The sequence below is a fragment of the Aethalodelphis obliquidens genome, unplaced genomic scaffold, assembly GCF_003676395.1.
Source record: "Aethalodelphis obliquidens isolate GAN/ISIS:26980383/991018 unplaced genomic scaffold, ASM367639v1 scaffold21, whole genome shotgun sequence".
Classification (NCBI taxonomy): Eukaryota; Metazoa; Chordata; class Mammalia; order Artiodactyla; family Delphinidae; genus Aethalodelphis; species Aethalodelphis obliquidens.
In genome coordinates, this window is record NW_020837965.1 from 230,442 (window position 1) to 248,373 (window position 17,932).

Consider the following 17,932-nt stretch of genomic DNA (forward strand, 5'->3'; position numbering starts at 1 on the left):
ACTGCAGTATTAAATCAAATCATAGACATTTCATCTGTAAATATTTCTGTTATTTTTTCATATCTTTATTATACCCAATAAAATTAACAATAATTTATTGATATCCTCTGATTCTTAGCCTTCTGAATTTTTTCTCAGAAAGAATCTTTTTATGGTTGGTTGGTTTGAATTAGAATTCAAACAAAGCCTATACATTGCATTTGGTTAATAATTCTCTTTCTCTCTAATAGTCCTCCCCCTCTTTTTTTCAGTATGGCTATCTATTTAAGGAATTGGGTTGTTTGTCTTATAGCATTTCCCACATTCTGATTTTGGTTGATTGACTCCTTTTGTTGTTTGATATATTTCTCTATCCACAGACTTCCTGAAAACTGGTAATTACGTTTAGAGGCTTGATTAGATTACCGTTTGTTTTTCCTCTTGGCAAGAATATTTTATAGGTGGTACTCTTGCTTCCTACTACATCTCATCAGGAGACACGTGATATTTGGTTGTTCTCCTCTTACTGATCTCAAGATTGACCAGTGGGTTATGTAAAAGTTTTGGCAACCATTACTGATCATGGCCTAGATCTGTTTTTTCATTAGGGCTTGCAAAACAGTGATACCTTATTCTCTTTTTTCTTCTGCTTTTATTAACTGTGATTCTTCTATAAAAGAAATACTTGCATTAACTATTGGGTTGCTCTGAAACAGTTCAGGAAAGTCATCCCCTTCTTTTTGTACCTAGTACAAATTATTATCCTGACATACCAATCCACAACACTCAACGTTTTCTTTCTTTTTTTTTTTTTTGCGGTACTTGGGCCTCTCACTGTTGTGGCCTCTCCCATTGCTGAGCACAGGCTCCGGACACGCAGGCTCAGCGGCTATGGCTCACGGGCCCAGCCGCTCCGCGGCACGTGGGATCTTCCCGGACCGGGGCACGAACCCGTGTCCCCTGTATTGGCAGGCGGACTCTCAACCACTGTGCCACCAGGGAAGCCCCCAACGTTTTCTTTTTTTATATTTGAAACTTTGGAGTTTTTCTCTCCCATACTGCTAAATACCTTTTTTAATTGAAGCACTCCAAGATTACCCCAAATAAATGCCAGATGAATAAAGATAATTCATTCAACAGATATTATGTACCTGATGTGTGCAAGGCACTCTGCTGGGTACTAGTTATACAGTAGTAAACAAAATATAATCTCTATCTCAAAGAGCTTAGAGTCAGAGTTAGGACCTCTGCCTTTCATAACTCCATAGCTATGTAAATGATGCCCCTGGAGTTGTGCTGTACAGTTTAGAATGGGAAGGGCAACAGGTCAGTGAACTGGCAATTTTTATACCGGGTAGTGGTGTTAGTCTTGGGGGAAGTCAGGGAATAAGTTTTAGAGTTTAAGTTGAGACCTGAGGGATGAATAGCAATCATCTTGATGGAGAAGTGGGAGAGATTTGAAGAAATTGAACAGGCGTAAAGGTAGCAATGTGTACAAAGGAGAGGGAGCACGCCTGACTATGCAACCACAAAGGGTTGAGTGTGATGGACATGGAATGGAGAGATTGGTGTGGGATGGAAAAATGAGAGCAGGAAAGACAAGCTGGTTCTTCTCTTTAAGGGCCTTATAGGACATGATTTTATCCTGGGGGCACTGGGTAGCCACTGCATGGTTTTAAATGGGGTATGACATGGTCAAATTTGTGTATGCAGAAAGTCCAGTAATAGCACATTTGTTCTCTTGAACCTGTAGCTGGCTTCCGAGTGTCCTTGTCTGGGAGATGCTCACTCACAGCCTCAGGCAGACACAATAACACGGACTACCTAAGAAAAAAAACAAAGGAAAACTTGGCCTTCACTCCAGGAGAACACAAAGGGCCTTTAAGTCCTGTGTACCCAGTTTCAGAATGGAAGCCTCAGATGCTTAATAGAAAAATATTAACACCGCAAGAGGAAAGTGCTGCCCTTAGATGTCGTTGAAAATCCTTCACTATCACTTCTTCCTCATGGATCCTTATGTATTTACAAATATAACTTCTGTCTGAGCCTCACTTCTTTTGTCTTTCCTTTACTATACCATTATTACCTTCCTCCCATCAAGGCATTTTCATTGCTCATCCCCTCCTTTTCCTTCTGAAGGTGGGCTTATCACATCCTTCAATACCTTCATTTTTTTTCAAGCTATAAGCCCCTAAAGGCTCCAGGCTTCATCCTCTTCCTCATCCGGGGTCCAGGTACTGACTGTTCCTCCAGTGAGTGAGGAATATTGACTCCTTAGGGATTATTCTCAGATGCCAGAGAAGGAGAAGGCAATAGCAACCCTTAAAACAACACACGCCCATTCCAAATTGTTTTTTAAAGATCACCATGCATTGTAGATCAGACCTGTAAGAATCTGCTGATGCACTTCTAATTGGACTCCTGTAAATATGCTCTAAAAATAAAAATAACTTATCAAGAACAAGTGTCAGAAATTATCATGGAAAGTATATGAAAAACTACAAGTTAACTCTCACTCAGATGGTTCAAATTGGGCAATTCTGATTTTTCCTCAGTGTGGCCAGGTCTTCTGAGAATCAGACAGAGGACTCATTGTGCAGACCCAGCTGAGACCCCAGGGCTTTTGACCTTCTGTGGACTAAAGGTCATCCCAAATGGGGCTCCATAGCCACAGTGACTTCACATTCTTGAATTCAAGAACCAGTATAAGTGATTGCCAGTTAGCTTTGACTATATCTTAGAATATTTCCCAAATAAAACAAGGAGGAAAACAGAAATTACAAATTCTTTAACATTTCTCATAAAGTGCCATTGCTAAGTTACAGTGTAAACATCTGGATCTTGGTCTAGATTAAAAATACACCATTCCTAATCTCTACCACACAGTATCAAATGAAATCTGTGCTTTCTTTCTCTAAGTTTAAAATTTTTCTTTAAATTCCATACCATTGAATTCTACTATGTAAATTACCTTCATCTAAATTAAGATCACCAAATAAATATATCTCCAGCTCTAGAATTTATCTGATTAGATTTTAACAATGTTTATTTTGTTTTCACTGTATTATTCCCATCTCATTTTCTTTTCATAATAAAATGGAACCCAATTTCATCAATTATTATACAAAAACACCTTTCAACAGGAACCTTGAATGTAGAGTAGAATGTCCACGGTAGCTGCCACCCTGTTGGAGACTCTCAGGCTTGTCTTCCCTCATCACAGGAAAGGTATTTTAAGCCCAGGAAATCCCTGGATTTTTCATGAGTGAGTTGTAGCTCTCACGTAGAACTCCATTCCTTTTACTTCTTCTTGAGCCTTCAGCCTGTACTTTGGCTAACTGACTGATGTAAGATTTTTGGTTCCACCAGTTCTGATTTCCCTGTGGTTATAGATTCCTCCATCACTGACTAGTGAGTATGTGATTACACAAATAATAGTTTGGCTTATAGGATATTATAATTATTATCAGGATATTTTACTGCTATAGTAGGAATGGTCAAAGTGCTGTCCCAAGGCCAGTATATAAATGAGATCTATCAGTCTGTGCATATCTTCTGATTTGGAACTAGCTGTCCCTGACTCACCCCTGCAATGCATTCCCCACCCCCAATTGTAAACCTTTCACTTAGTATGAATTATTTTTCCTGTTATTCACTGGTAACTATTCCAGATTTGTTTTTAATCTCTTACAGTTACTAAACCAAGGAGATTTAACTGAAGGACGGACATGAGCATGGGTGCTGACTCCTGGAAGATCAGCTCTACCTGATCCCAGAGTGCATGTAGTGGGAACAGGATGCTTATGGCTCACAGTCTGCCAGAACCAAAATGAATCTGTGAAGGACAGGACCCCACTTTTGCCTCTGTTCATCTTTCCTGGCCTAGAAGATGACTGTAGGAGAGCTTCTCTTCAACTACTATGTGATTCAGACAAGAAAGAAAGCAGTGAATGTGGGCTGGGTAACTGTACCTACCTCTCTTCCCACTGCACAATTTTGGGATAGACTTCTCCCAAAAGTGAATTTGATTATTTGTTGGCTGAAGTTTCTCAGTAAGACTGTTGAGGGGAGGTTTTCCTTTGAAGAGTTTTCATCCCATACTGAGCTGTCTTTTCACATGGGTGAACTAAATCCTGCCACCAACCATAAAACTTCACCAAGAAGTTAAGCTTTCAAGATGCCTTGTTGCTTTCGAGAAGGGAGTGATGTCAGTTCTGTTGTGACATTCTCCCTTTAGCAACCTGAGTAAGAGACTCTCTGCCACTGGTCTTCAAAAAAATAAATTACTTGAATCCCTGCTTGTCCCAGGCTGAGGTACTATCTTGTCCTATACACCTCTACTTGGCCACTTTGCTTTCTTTGTTTATGGAACATACAGTAGCATGTTAAGAGGTTGTTTGTTTTTTGCTTTTTGTTTTTTTAAGTTAAAAATCACCTGATTCAGAGCTTCAATTGTTTTTCCTTTAAATAAACAAAACAGCCAGTCAGTTCTTTGGCTCCTTGTTTTAAACAAAATTTGTTTCCTTTTGAGAGGAGATTAAGAAAATAATTCAGTCTTTCCCTTTAAGATAGGGCACTGATTTACCCTCAGGAGTCCATGCAGGTAAAACCGAGCTCAGAAGTCTTCGGGAAGATGACATGAGCATCTTCATCTCCAACTAGCAAACCCACGTGGTAGTTATCAGAGTATCATTCTTGTCATCACCAAAAGGACCATGTTTGAGTCTGGAAAAATGGCAATAATAGCAGATATTTTTGAATATTTCCAGAAAGATACTTTTAAAAACATGAGAAAGGTTCTTCTGTCAGAGTAGGCACTCTTGCTACCATCATCCTGTCTTCAGAGTTACTGAGAGAGAATATTTCATTATTATTGGTGAGAAGAAAAGTATCCAGAGATCACCTACTAGAAAATCATGGCTGTCAGAAGTTTCAAATTTATTAAAATGAACCTCATGCTAACATAGTACACACATGCACACAGTGACACATTCTAAGCAGATAACAGCAAAGAATTAACTGCTGTTTTAAATAAAGTAATTATAGTTCTTAATTTGTTAATGACATGTATAATTATCCTGTGCTAGATAGATAGACTGAGTTCATATCAATTACTTGTATTCTTAAAATGCCAGTTTTGGCTTCCAGTAGCCTTACTTTTATACTAGAACAGTGGTTTTCAACCAAGGACATTTTGCCACCCAGGGGACTTTTCGTAATATCTGGAGACATTTTTGGTTGTCATAACTGAGGAGAGGGGTGCTATTGGCATCTAGTAAATAGAGGTCAGGGGTACTGCTAACCATCCTACAATGTATAGCTCCCTCACCCAGCATAGACTCATCTGGCCCAAAATATCAGTAGTGCTGAGGCTAAGAAACCCCGTATTTGGGGTTGCAAATTTGTCATCCCCCATGGGCTAATCTGATATACAAACATGTTTTGTTTTTCCCACATATTATTTCCAAATAATTTTTTTTTTTTTGGCTGGGCTGCGCAGCTTGTGGGATCTTAGTTCCCCCATCAGGGATTGAACCCCACGCCCTTGGCAGTGAAAGCGTGGAGTCCTAACCACTGGACGGCCAGGGAATTCCCAGTAAGTTTTAAATTAGTTGCCGACATGCACATTTCTGGTTTCTGTTGAAAATGTGGTTTATCTGGCAATTCTGGGCCTGTATTCCATCAGGGTTGATATTCTCTAGTCTCTACTATCTCCTACTAATCTGACAGCCAGCCCATTTGACCCATGTGTTTCCTGACTAGCCTCTGTAGGCATTTGGGCTTATGCCCTTTTTTCTGTACCTGTATGCTTAAGTGTGAGGCACAAAGCAAGAACCCTTAATTAGCTCTGATCCCTCTACCCTGAACTTCTCCACTTTGATTTACTTGGCCCATTCTCTGTTATTTACTTTTCTTTCCCCCATTCTCCAAAAGTAACCATGACTCAAAACCCAAGTTTTGCCTGCCTTGACTCAACCCCAAGGTAGCTGCTTGATATTATTCGAAAGCAGTAGTTTTAAGTATACTGATTAACCAAATGATTTGAGATTATCTGGTAATTCATAAGACAGCTCCTCTAGTTCTTTCTTGGGGCTTGTAGGCTGTTCTAGAGATTCTTCTAAATCCTGCTGTGGATTCCTGATGCCGAGTTTTGTAGTTTCATGAGTGCTGCAGAATAAATTAAAGAATTATAAAATTTTAAATTTTAAATCAAAGGAAGCATCATGTAAGGCTTAAGCATGGTTTCAACATTATCATTATTTTGTATGGGGTATAAAGGCAAATTTCTAGGGGGAAAACTGAGATAGGAATTAGGGGAAGGGCTACTAGGACTTGAAACAAAATTTAGAGTAATAGAAATACTGTGCTTTTCTCCCTTTGACTTATATGATATCAATGGAGGAGGTGGTGCTAGTGAGTTGCTTTTAAAAAATGCTAGATTTGGGACTTCCCTGGTGGTGCAGTGGTGCAGAATCTGCCTGCCAATGCAGGGGACACAGGTTCGAGCCCTGGTCTGGGAAGATCCCACATGCCACAGAGCAACTAAGCCTGTGCTCTACAGTCCACAGCCACAGCTACTAAAGCCCACGTACCTAGAGCCTGTGCTCCACCACAAGAGAAGCCACTGCAGTCAGAAGCCTGTGCACAGCAATGAAGAGCAGACCCCGCTTAGCGCAACTAGAGAAAGCCCGCGTGCAGCAACGAAGAAGACCTGACTCAGCCATAAATAAATAAATAAATTTATTATTTTAAAAAAAGCTAGATTTGAACAAGCCATGGTGACCAAGCTGAGGGGAAAAGAAAGGCTTTGATTGTACAGGATATTTACAGCTTTTATTGTGGCCCTATAATGGTTTTTACTTTCACTTATCCAATAAGTAAAATAAATGAAGAGTGTAGTTTATCATTTTATAGGAAGTAAAAATATACATGATTTTTCTTCAGAATTGAAGTAGAAGTACTTTCGACTGATGGCATTGGACTGGGATTGGAAAAATGATCTGTTTCAAATTGAAGGAATCTAGACCTAATACACAATAGCTATATTTTATTCACAACTGCACTACTCACCAAATTTAAATGTGTTACTTGGAGATCTCTAGATTAGTATTCTATAAATACAGGATTGTGATCTCAAAATATGAGTGACTGTTCTAAAGCTTCCTCCGAGTGGCATTACTAGAGATGCGACTTGAGAGCTGCAGGATGACAGCAGTATCTCCGATTACCTGGGACAATCACGGACTTCTGATTGCTCCTTCCACTGTAAAGCCCGGTTGCCCTGACCTTTGTTCCTCACAAAGTCTTCATCCAGCCCAGCATGCTTCAGGGTGTCTCGATACCGTTGTTCTGCTTCCTTCCTGGCACGGTCCTGTGGAATGGAAGTTAATTTGCTGTAGCTGAATTACCAGATAATTCTGAATTGTTTGCTTAATCTGTATGCTTACAATACTGCTTTTCCACCCCCCCCAGTAGTGCTGGACACAGATTTGTATGAAAATTACTTAGAGCCTTATTTTCAAGCTTTAAAGTACATAGGAACCTACCTGAAGATCGGGTTAAAATGTAGATTCTTATTAGGTAGTTCTCAGATGGGGCCTGCAATTCTGTATTTCTAATATTCAGGAGATGCCAACTGTTGTTTTGGGAACCACACCTTTGTGAGGCAAGGATTTAGATTTTTGGAAGACCAAGTGAGACCCAGATGAAAAAGATGGACTAAAAACATTTTTAACATTTAAAAGCAACCAAACCATCATCAGGAACACTGAAATATAACAAATTGAAAATAAGCTGCACTTGTAACATTCTTAACAGGTTGGATGGTATGCATGTAGACCAGAAAAAAGGTTATTGTTTGTTTGTTTAAGTGTTCAAGAGCAAAGTCATATAGAGTACTTGCATTTTTCCTAGAGTGGTGAAAGATCTTTTGAGATCTGAGAGTGAGCTTGCTAGGAAAAAGCTAACATGAAGAGCAAACGTCATTATGAGAAATTTTTACTTAGCAATGCAAGTTTCTAAGTAAATCCAAGACAGTCCAGTGTGTGTGTAATATGTAGGGGATTGGGAAGGACTGGACCCAGGAAATGCCTAAATAATGCACTGGCTATAGGACAGATAATGCCCAACATTTGGAACCAGGTCACTAGGGAATGCCAACTTTGTTTGAAACTCAGGAGTTGAGAGAGATCTACAGAGCTTGATGCAGTTCAAAGCTATCTGGGATGGTGGCCTTTACTGTTCAAGTAGCCCCAGAGCTTCCTTAGGGAGATCTCAACTGTGTCCAACTTCCCTAGGAGTCTAGAGAACATCTTAAAGTGACTCTTCCAGCCAGAAAGCCACTTAATCTGGAAGAGGCCTTGTGGGGTGCTTGTGAGCATCTCAACCCCTGAAGATCTATAAATGTGCCACAGCTGTAGAGGCTGGGGGTGCCCAGGGCACCAGCACTACAGAAGGAGACATGACAGTAGCAAGTTAAAGATACTCCAACACAGCCAAACTGTCAATTGTATGCCTGGGATCTAACCCCCACTCTGATTCAAGCTGAAGGCTAGACTATAGAGAAAACCCCAGGAAGTGAAATATCCCTTTATAGATGCCTTTGGAATCCAGTCTTGGATGAAATCAGTCCAATGTTCACCAGTGCACTACTTACTTTGGGGAAAGATGGTAGTAATAAAATGAGCCAAATTTAGAATCTGAGCCTAAAGGAAGTGTTTAATACCCAGATATTAAGCTGTTTCGTAATTTCTAAAAGCCCTTTCATCTAAGACAGAAAGAAAGTGAATGACGGTTTAGATTTACCTTGGTAACTTGTTCGAAGAGATAGGGCCTTATTTGTATTCTCTTTTTCATTTCCTCCAATTCTTTCTTATACTCTTTTGCTCTTTTACGGTCATTGTTCCTGGAATTAACAAGATTTTTAGAATGAATTCCAGGTTTTTCCAATCCGGAATACCTTTAATTTCAGTTAAGTGGAATAACTCCCACAGACATGGTAAATTCCTAACTGTGCCTGGCAAAATCCTTGACTATGCTTACAGGAGCCTACTGTAATAACCCCATTTTGCCATTTTCAAGGCAAATGGCTCCCAAGATAGTTATTCCTTAGACACACGGAGGACACCGACCGATTCTCTTTCAGCTTTGCTTTGAACACCTCCTCCAGGCTTTTATGGGGATCCATGGCTTTTGCACGCAAGGTCACAGATTTAGATATCGCCTGACACTTCTTTTTGTGCATCTCCGACCACTGAGTACTTTGATCTGCTTTGTCCTTTTTCTCAAGTGAATTTCTAAAGGGAAGAGGCAAAAAAAGAATACAAATGACCAACCTGGGTATACTTAAAAGCAATCTTAGTAACCTCTCTGGAAAGTCGGTTTTTTCTATGAATGGGTGAGTAATTTACCACACTGGCATTTCAGAAAGAATAAGATTCCGGATTAAATGCACTGGCAGATGAAGCCTTCCCAGCACTATGGACAGTGAGTTTCTACCCCAGGAGAAGTTCATTAATTGAACTGAAAAACATGAGTTAAAATATTCTTACACTCAGGTGTCCTGCCATCTGGAAACAAAATAATACTAATTGCTACCATTTGCTGAGCTACCTACACTGAACCACGTGCAGACAGGTACCAATAAGTGCTTTATAGCCATTAGCTTTTGTAAATTCTCATAGCTGCCCTGTGAGGTAAGGACTGTAAGTCTCCCTTTTTATAGGCAACAAGATTGACCCTCAGGGAGGGTAAACCACTTGCTTGAAGCTACCCAGCATGCCAGTGGAAAAGCCAAGATTAGAACCAGGATGTCTGACTCCCAAGCCTCTGCCCTTGACAACTGTGCTGTAAATGGTGGGCTGGAAGGTGCCTGGGTCCATGGTCCTTTGGGAATACAAACCTGCATTTCCACAGAGAACTGGAAATGGGCCTCCCTCAATGCACAATTTGGGGTCAACCAGCAGCACTTAGTTTGTACAAATATCATTCTACAAGGTACTATGGAGAGTTCTACCAAAAGAAAAAACAGTCAAGACTCTTGCAGTAGGGTGTTTATATTCAAATGGACTTATTAGGAAGGAGGGCATGACAGTTTAATCTGCTAATATGTCAAACTCCCTATTGCCAGAACGGAGATATGGACATTCTCTGCAGGTGGGCCACTGTCTGGTTCATGAGACCTATCGTAGTGGGACCTCAGGATTCTGATGCATTTAGCCTTGATTCAGTAACGCTGTGAAATTTGAAGAAGGAGGGAGTATACCTTGGATTCTAAATACATTTCCAAAATCCCTGTTGTGGGTCTTAAAGAGCCAAGTAGATTCCATGTACTCCTCTGTGAGCCCCACAGGAAGGCACTGAGATGCCAGTCCTCTCCCAGAGCTAAGCCACCAGTTACAGCATGACCTCTCCTGCTGACTTCAGCTCAGAGGCCTAGTGGGGGAACTCCTGCTGGGGTGCTGTCTGGATGAGACTACCATGACAGAGGTCAGTTAAAGAGTTACAAATAAGGAGGCTCCTGCTTCCCAACCGACTTCTAATAGTTCCCCAAGATGAATCTCAGAGAATCTCAAATCTATGCGATGGATGCCTCATCTTCTTTGTGGCAGGGTCACACACACAGGTTCAGGCTTCTCTGAATTCCTGTTCCTAACGCTTCCTTCCTCTTTCACCAGTGGGTCTTTATGCATGTTATTCTGTTTGGAAACTTGTTTCTTTCCAGCCTTTGTCTGGCTGACTTCTCATTCTTCAGGTTTCACCTCAGGCATCTATTACAAAAGACCCAGGCTGCCCAGTGCCCGCCCCCGCCCCTCCCCGCCACAGTCCCCTGCATTTCCCCATCATTGTGCTACTCACAAGATGTGATAGTTGCTTCTTTGCCTTTCTGTATTTCAGACTAGATATTAAACTATAGGTTCTATAAGGTATCTCCAGCCTTAATGCTGTGCCTGGCACAAAGTGAGTCCCCCATGAATATTGGCTGAGTGATGGTTAAGTGTTCTCCAGCACGAAGTGTGGAGAGTCACATGAATTCCTGTCCTGATCAAGACTCCCCTTCCACCCCTTTCGGTCTCTCTGATAAACAGGAGAGAAGGCCAGCAGTGGAGTGCTTTCCAGCATTGGGGCTAAGATCTGAGCACTGTGGGTCTCATGCAGCCTGACCACTCACCTGACTGCAGATTCCCTCTTCCTGGTGGCGTCTGTGATGTGCACGGGGAGGGTGTTGGCAGAGAGGGAAGCAAGCCCACTCAGAGAACGACTCCTTGGCAGGGGTGTGCCGGGTGGCTGTGGAGATTCCTAGAAGAAATGAAGGCTAATATTGGTAGGACAGCACGTGCAATTAGTTTCTATCTTAACTAGGATTCAATTTTAGCGAAGGACTAGTCAGAGAGAATCTTCAGATCTTTCTTGGGGTTAAGGCAAGGGTAATGAGATCTTGAGTTTAGTTAAACAGGGCAACACTTGGATATCAATCCCAAAGTTTTTAATTAAATGAGAAGAATTCTTTGGAATTGGTATTGGGACATGGCAATTGACCCCAACTCCCTGCCTTCCAGACTTGCTTGCACTTATTTCTGAAAAATCCCTCTACAGAGAGGGAAGGAAGGGAAGTATTCTTGTGGTCTTAAATTTTTAGGAACCGTGGATCTGCTTACAGCTGAGCCGGTGTTTTAAAAAAATTAAGATAGAAAAGTGTCATGAGAAGTGCCTTCCATTGAGACCTGGCCCCTCCTGTGTTTAGGGCCTCAGCCCTGACCCTCCTGCAGCGGCCTGGGCTCTCACCCTCCTCCCTTCAGAGGCGGCAGCATCACAGGGCCGAGGAGTACGACGCAGACTGGCGGTTCTCAGCAAGAAGGGCTTGTTGCGAGTCACCTCCTTGGTGTCTCTTCTCTTGGCAGCTCTTTTCTGGAAGGCCTTGTAAAGTTCTTCATAGTCAGGGACGGCAGGATTCACCCGAGGCTGGAATCCAAAGTCAGTGTGCAGAAACCCAAGCTTCTCCTCCCGGGTCCGGGTGGCTATTCGAGGCTGTGAGTCAGCCCGGCCACTGGAGGAGGCAATGGGGGAGGAGGCCATCTGGAGCATGTCCAGGGCTCTCATCTGGATGCGAATTTTCCTCAAGAGCTCAGCTTCTGTGGAGAAGAAGTCAGGGGAGCAAGGGGTGAGAAGGGACCAAGCCTCAAACCAAAAGGTGTGGCGAGCTTTCCCTCTTAAACACTCGCAGTTAGTGTGCTGGAACTCAGCATTAACTTTTCAGGAATTTTCCGAGCTAGTTGGCATCGTGTGGAAAGCTTGAAATTGGCCAGGATAGGGGTATTTATACCATGAAAATGGCAAACACTGCAAATCAACTTCCTTTTTTTTTCCTGGAGAGTGCCTTAATGAATGTTGACTAGGACACCACTGCTGTGTGCCAATCAGGCTGCAGAAGCAGCTACCATTTACACTTACTGAGCACTTTCTATGGTTCCTTCTTCAGAGATGGAGCAGGAGGGATGGGCCAGTCACCTGCTCCTCTCCCAGGTCTCCCTTCTCAGGCAGAGGCCCCACCGTCCACCCAACTGCCCAAGCCCACTGCCCACATTGTTCTCATGTCCTCCTCGCTCATCAGTCCTGCCGCCTCCTCCTCTTTAACCGCTCTCCGGTCCAGCCTCTTTTCATCCTCCCTGCTACTAGTTTCATAACTTCTCAGTTGAATCACTGAAATAGGCTCCTACAGATCAACATCCCTCTGGACTTGCCTGTCCCCCTACAATTATCCCCACAGCAGAGTGAGCTTTCTGAGCTTCGTATCTGATCGTGAGCCACCCTACTTAAAACCCTTCAGTGGCTCCCCCTGCCCTTGGGATGAAGTCCAAACTCCCTCCCATGGCCTACAAGGCCCCAGGTCTGGCCTGTACCTGTCTGTCCCACCCCCGGCTCCTCTTCTGTCTCCCCTCTACCTTTCCATGCCTTGGGTGTGCTCAGCTTTCTTACCTCCATGCTATTACCTTTGCCTGGTACACTCTTCTTCCCTCTTCATTGAATTCACCATGGCTCCTCCTTCAGGGTCAGTGCTCACTTTCCCTCAGGACAGTGCTCACTTTCCCTCGGGATGTTCCCTAACTGTTCCCACCGCCCACCACACTCTAAGTCAGGTCCCTCTATTATAGGTGACATTGGACCCCTAGGCTTCCCCCTTTAACTCCTGCAAGTGACTTGTCACATTTGTAATTATTGGTCTCCCTCCCATGTCCGCAAACTCTACGTCTATTTATTCACGCCTGGGACGTGGCGCATGCTACGGAATGAGCGAATAAAGCCAGAGTCCTTTAACTGACCTATGCGTCTTGAAATGAGTACCTCACAGGATGTGGGGGGCTTTCCTTGGGGCAGCTGGCTAGTGGTGGTGCGGGCCTAGGCTGGTACTCAGACGTCTCATTGGTTCTCTGCTCCGGCACCCGTGCTGCCGCAGAGGCCTTCGTATCTACTCACTGAGCCAGGTGAGGTCAACGGGATGAACCCGGGGCCTCCTACTCCTCTCCCGACTAGGCGCCCCCGTTGTATGGGCAGATCCAACCCTACCCCGTGGCCTGCACTGAGCAAGGCCTCTAGCGGGTCTGCCCGAACAGCCCATCTCCGAGCCAGGGTGACCCCTGAGCCCGACTAAACCCCCACAGCACTGCTTGGTACCCCCAGGCAGGAGGCAGGCAGGAGGCAAGGATGTCTTTACCCTGGAGTTTGTCCCCGAGGGCTGGCTCCAGAATGGCTGTGGGGATCCTCCTGATGGCCTTCTGCTTGGGGACTTTGGCCTTAGCTGTGGCAACCAGGTCCCTCTGTTGAATGGCTTTCTTTCGCTGCTCGTCCTTCCCCAGGAAGCTGAAGGGCTTCAAGGAAGAGAGGAGCAGTTCCTTCCTCTTCTGGATCCCTGCCCGCCTGCGTGCCTCGTTGCGCTCCATGATCTCCTGGTAGAGGGGCAGGTAGACGTGTGCAGGCACAGGCTGTGCCCGGAACTGCCGGTGGCACTCGGCCTCCTCCTGGCCCTGCTTCTGGGCCTTCTGCCTCTCATGCTCAAAGGAGGCAGGGGAGGCCAGCCACTGGGCCTTCTTCCAGGCCTCGCGCAGCGTCATGCGGAACGGCTGAGGGACGGTGATGGATGAAGCCCAGGAGCTGATGCTTCTGTGCTGGGAGGGAGGCCTGGAGCTGGAGGGTGGCTGAGGCTGAGCCTTGGGAAGATCGGCGGGCAGGTTGCTCAAGGAGCTGCAGCGCCTCATGGAGCCACACCTGTGGGAAGAGAGCAGCTCTGTGCGTGGAGGACAGGGGGGCCAGGAGGCCCGGCTCCTCCAAGATCCTCCTCCTTCCCCCTCCCTTCCAGCAGGTCACAGTTAGTTTCTCAGCCTCACATTGCAGCCCCACAGGCCTCTAGGCCTGCGCCTTTCTCAACCAGGCTTCTCTCCTTCCCACAGGCCATCCTAGCAGCCCTAGTAGAAAGTCTCTCCTTAGAATGGACCTGAGAATTGCCACTTTGCACTCTTAATATTTTCATTCGGTAGAGAGAAGAGTGCATTCGTGCACAGGAAGCCTTTAGAGTCAGGCCCAGGTTCCAATCTTGCTTCAAACAATGACCAGCTGTGTGACCTTGAGCAAGGTTCTCTTGGAACCTCAATTTCTACATCTGTAGAATGGCAAAAATAGTATCTACTTACAGGGTGATTGGGAGGAGAAAGTAAATATTAAATGAGAAAGTATATATGCATATAGCAGGGCTTGGCCAAGGGAAATGGACCTTGTTGCCATTCTCAGGGAGGTAGTATATTTGGGAAAGGCATCTCTTTAATTGATCCCAAACCTTCAGGTGACTCAAGGTTACCCAAAGTGATTCAGGACTGCTGGGTAGGAATCAGAACACGTTTGGCTGATTCTGGGCTGAAGCCTGGGTAGGTGGCACTTGCAGGAGTGGTCTCTGTTTTACTGAGGAGGAAGTTGGGGCCCAGAGTCATGATGTGACTTGGCCAGAGTTGTGCAGTGAGGCAGCTGTTGAACTGCACTGCCTTACCTCGGAGAGGGGGGGGACTGCACCTGTGGCTTCCCCCTGCCTTTGTCTTGGAAGAAACTCTCCAGGTCCTCATCATCTTCAGAGAGGCTTTCATCACTGTCTGGGTCAGACAGATAAAGGGATTCCAACAGGCACCACCTGTCTTTCTGCCTTAGTGCCTGCAGGGTCTCGTAAAAACTCGCAGTTGAGTCAGAAGTAGAATCTGTCTCCTCCTCTGGGCTGATGAACTCACTGAGTTTGCCAGCCCTGGGCAAAACCAGCCCATTCCCACACAGCTCCTCTTCTGCCTCTGTGTCTGAGGAGGATTTGGGGGGAAATATCTGAAATGAAATAGAGTAAGACTGTGGGTCAAACTGTGATTTAAAAACTACTAATTTCATTTTAAATAAGTATACATTAGGGACTGAGGCGGGGGACAAAGAAAAATGTGTTCCTTGCTTTAAAGAAATTTCACATATTGGTAAATGAGGTGTGCTTGGTTGAAGGGTGGGAAAGGGAAGCAGAGAGCTGAAGTTGGTTCATGCAGTCCGGTGAGCATTTATGGAGAACCCGCCTTCACCATGCACCCCTGCTCTCCAGGAATCCTACCTGTAACTTTGGCCACACTCTGGGACCTGCCCTACTTGGGTTTTACCTACTTGTTGCCAATCTTCCTTTTCCTGCTTCCCTTGTCTATACCGCTGCTTTCCTCATATTCTAGCTAATTCCTACCCTGTTACTAGGAATGAGTAATTAACAGGAGAGACAGTGTGGTCGAGCTGAAAGAGTCCTAGAAAGTGGGAAATCCAACTGGGCTTAAATACTCCATTCATTCAGAAAATATTTATGGGGTGCCTCATGTGCATTGAGTATTAGGCTGCGAACAAGACAAACAAGGTCCCTACTCTCATGAGGCTTACATCCTAGTGAAGGGAGAAAGCTAATGTAAGACGGTAATAAATCCAATAAAAGCAATGAAACTGTGAGATTATAGAGTGATGGAGTGGCTATGGGACGCTTTTCTGTTGATAAAAGCCCATCAGATAAAGACCACTAGGAATGTACCTGTAATCAGAACTAGGTTTATTAATTTGCTACAGCATACCATGGGAAAGTATAGGGAACTTGGCACGGGGTGGGGGCTTTTTCTAGGGTTGGCTTGTCCTGAATGATTCTGAGGAGGGTTAGGGGAAGCAAGGATGGATGGATGCCGTCAGAAAGAGGGCACAGTTTAGTAACTGGGTGAATGAGCAATTTTTATTCAAAAGGTGACAAGAGCAAAGTAGGGCTGAGTAAGTAATTGATAAGTAAGCATAATCATTTAGAAGTATGGGGTATTAGTCATTTTGCAGGTACAGTGTGGCCCTGTGAGAAATACTGATTTCTGCTGATCTTGCTGCTGGCCTCATCTGGGTCTGTTACAGTCTGAGTTTTACTTTCCCAGTCCTGGGATGATTTTTACTTTCTCACTGCGGAGGACTTTTAGACTGACACCTGATTGGTGAGAAAAACTCCAGCCTTGCTAAGATCTGGGGTAAGTGGGTTTGGGGTTCGAAGAAAAGCAAATACAAAGGTCTTGAGGCAGGGACAAAATTTTGGACTTTTGGAGAGGTAGAAAGAGGGCCAGTGTGGTTGGAGGATAGTAGCAAGAGATATCCTGAAAGAAGCAGGCTGGGGCCATGATGGGACCGCACAGGGTGACTGGTTGGTTGCAGCTGGAAACCAGTTGGGAAGGGCCGCTGCAGGCCTCCAAGTGACACTTGGTGATGGTTGAACTGGGTCCAGCTCTAATACTGAAAAGAACACTGGATTCTGAGTCAAAGGTATGTATGTGCTCTAGCCCTCGCTCTGCTACTAAAGAGCGTGTGATTTTAGGAGAATTCCTTTTTTAAAAAACGACTTTATTGGGCTTCCCTGGTGGCGCAGTGGTTGAGAGTCTGCCTGCCGATGCAGGGGACACGGGTTCGTGCCCTGGTCCGGGAAGATCCCACATGCGGCGGAGCGGCTGGGCCCGTGAGCCATGGCCGCTGAGCCTGTGCGTCCGGAGCCTTGCTCCGCAACGGGAGAGGCCCCAACGGTAAGAGGCCTACGTACCGCAAAAAAAAAAAAAAAAAAAAAAAAGACTTTATTGATATAATTCACACCTACTATACAATTCATACAAGTGTACAATTCAGTGGGTTTCAGTATAGTCAGAGTTGTGCAACCATCACCACAATCAATTTTAATAACCCCCCAAAAGACCCCATTCCATTTAGCAGTCACTGCCTATTTTCCCTAACCCTCCTCATTCCCCAACCCCTAAGCGACCACCAATTTACTTTGTCTCTATGAATTTGGGGGCAAATTTCTTAATCTCTCTGCGCCTCATTTTTCTCTTCTACAAAATGGAGACAACAATCGTGCTATTAGTCCTGGGGTGGTTGAGAGGATAAGCGGGAACTGGGGGCCATTTCTATGGTTCTATAAAGAGCCTGACGTAAGGGCTCAAGGGGTTCTGGTCCCGGAGTCCGCCTCCGCATCCGTAAACACTGCCCGTTTTAATCCCACGCCCCTGTGACACGCCCTTGCCGTCTGTCTCCAAGGCAACTTCAAACAGTTTCCTCTCTTAGGGATTCCTTTCCGGGGCGCAGACACGATAACTCCCCTTCTTTTTCTCCCCTCACCTGACGGCTCCACTGAGCGCCGCCGGAGGCTCCCGCAGACCTCCCCACGGTCATCTTCTCAGCGGGGAAGAGACAGAAGCGGCGGAGACAGCGGGGACAACAGCGGCAGTGGAGGTGCAAGCTAAGCGGGTCAGGTTCCTCCCCTTTCTAGCTTGGGCCTCTGATTGGCTCCGAGGCGGATACACGAACCAGTCCCCTTCCCAGGCAACCTCTAATCGATCCCGCCCAAGCAGGCAAAGTTCGTTTTCTGATTGGCCTATTCTTTTTGTACGTT

At 44.9% G+C, this 17,932-nt stretch overlaps 2 protein-coding genes across 9 annotated transcripts in view; one reads left to right on the forward strand and one right to left on the reverse strand.

The window, feature by feature from the left end:
* The window catches only part of ZNF410 (zinc finger protein 410), a 40,635-nt gene extending 36,169 nt beyond the window's left edge, over window positions 1-4,466 (forward strand). For all 5 annotated transcript variants that reach the window (XM_027119958.1, XM_027119962.1, XM_027119961.1 and 2 more), the window contains one exon: window positions 3,673-4,466. In XM_027119958.1, the coding sequence (XP_026975759.1) occupies window positions 3,673-3,711 (39 nt within the window). In that variant the 3' untranslated portion in view covers window positions 3,712-4,466. The remainder of the gene's footprint in view (window positions 1-3,672) is intronic.
* Window positions 1,036-17,834, reverse strand: FAM161B (FAM161 centrosomal protein B). 4 transcript variants are annotated; one of them, XR_003435551.1, is made up of 10 exons: window positions 17,659-17,834; window positions 15,014-15,333; window positions 13,691-14,241; window positions 11,764-12,110; window positions 11,150-11,277; window positions 9,111-9,275; window positions 8,785-8,884; window positions 7,209-7,351; window positions 4,565-4,704; window positions 1,036-1,803 (listed from the first exon to the last, which is right to left on the reverse strand). XR_003435551.1 is itself a non-coding variant. In XM_027119953.1 (9 exons), exons 1-9 carry the CDS (start codon window positions 17,710-17,712, stop codon window positions 1,800-1,802), a joined length of 1,812 nt encoding a protein of 603 aa, XP_026975754.1. In that variant the 5' UTR covers window positions 17,713-17,834; the 3' UTR covers window positions 1,036-1,799. The 4 variants fall into 4 exon arrangements, 3 of the variants coding, with proteins under 3 accessions (XP_026975754.1, XP_026975753.1, XP_026975752.1); XM_027119953.1 differs by lacking the exon at window positions 4,565-4,704; XM_027119952.1 differs by lacking the exon at window positions 1,036-1,803 and having other exon boundaries at window positions 4,453-4,704.
* Window positions 17,835-17,932: the final 98 nt, after the last annotated feature.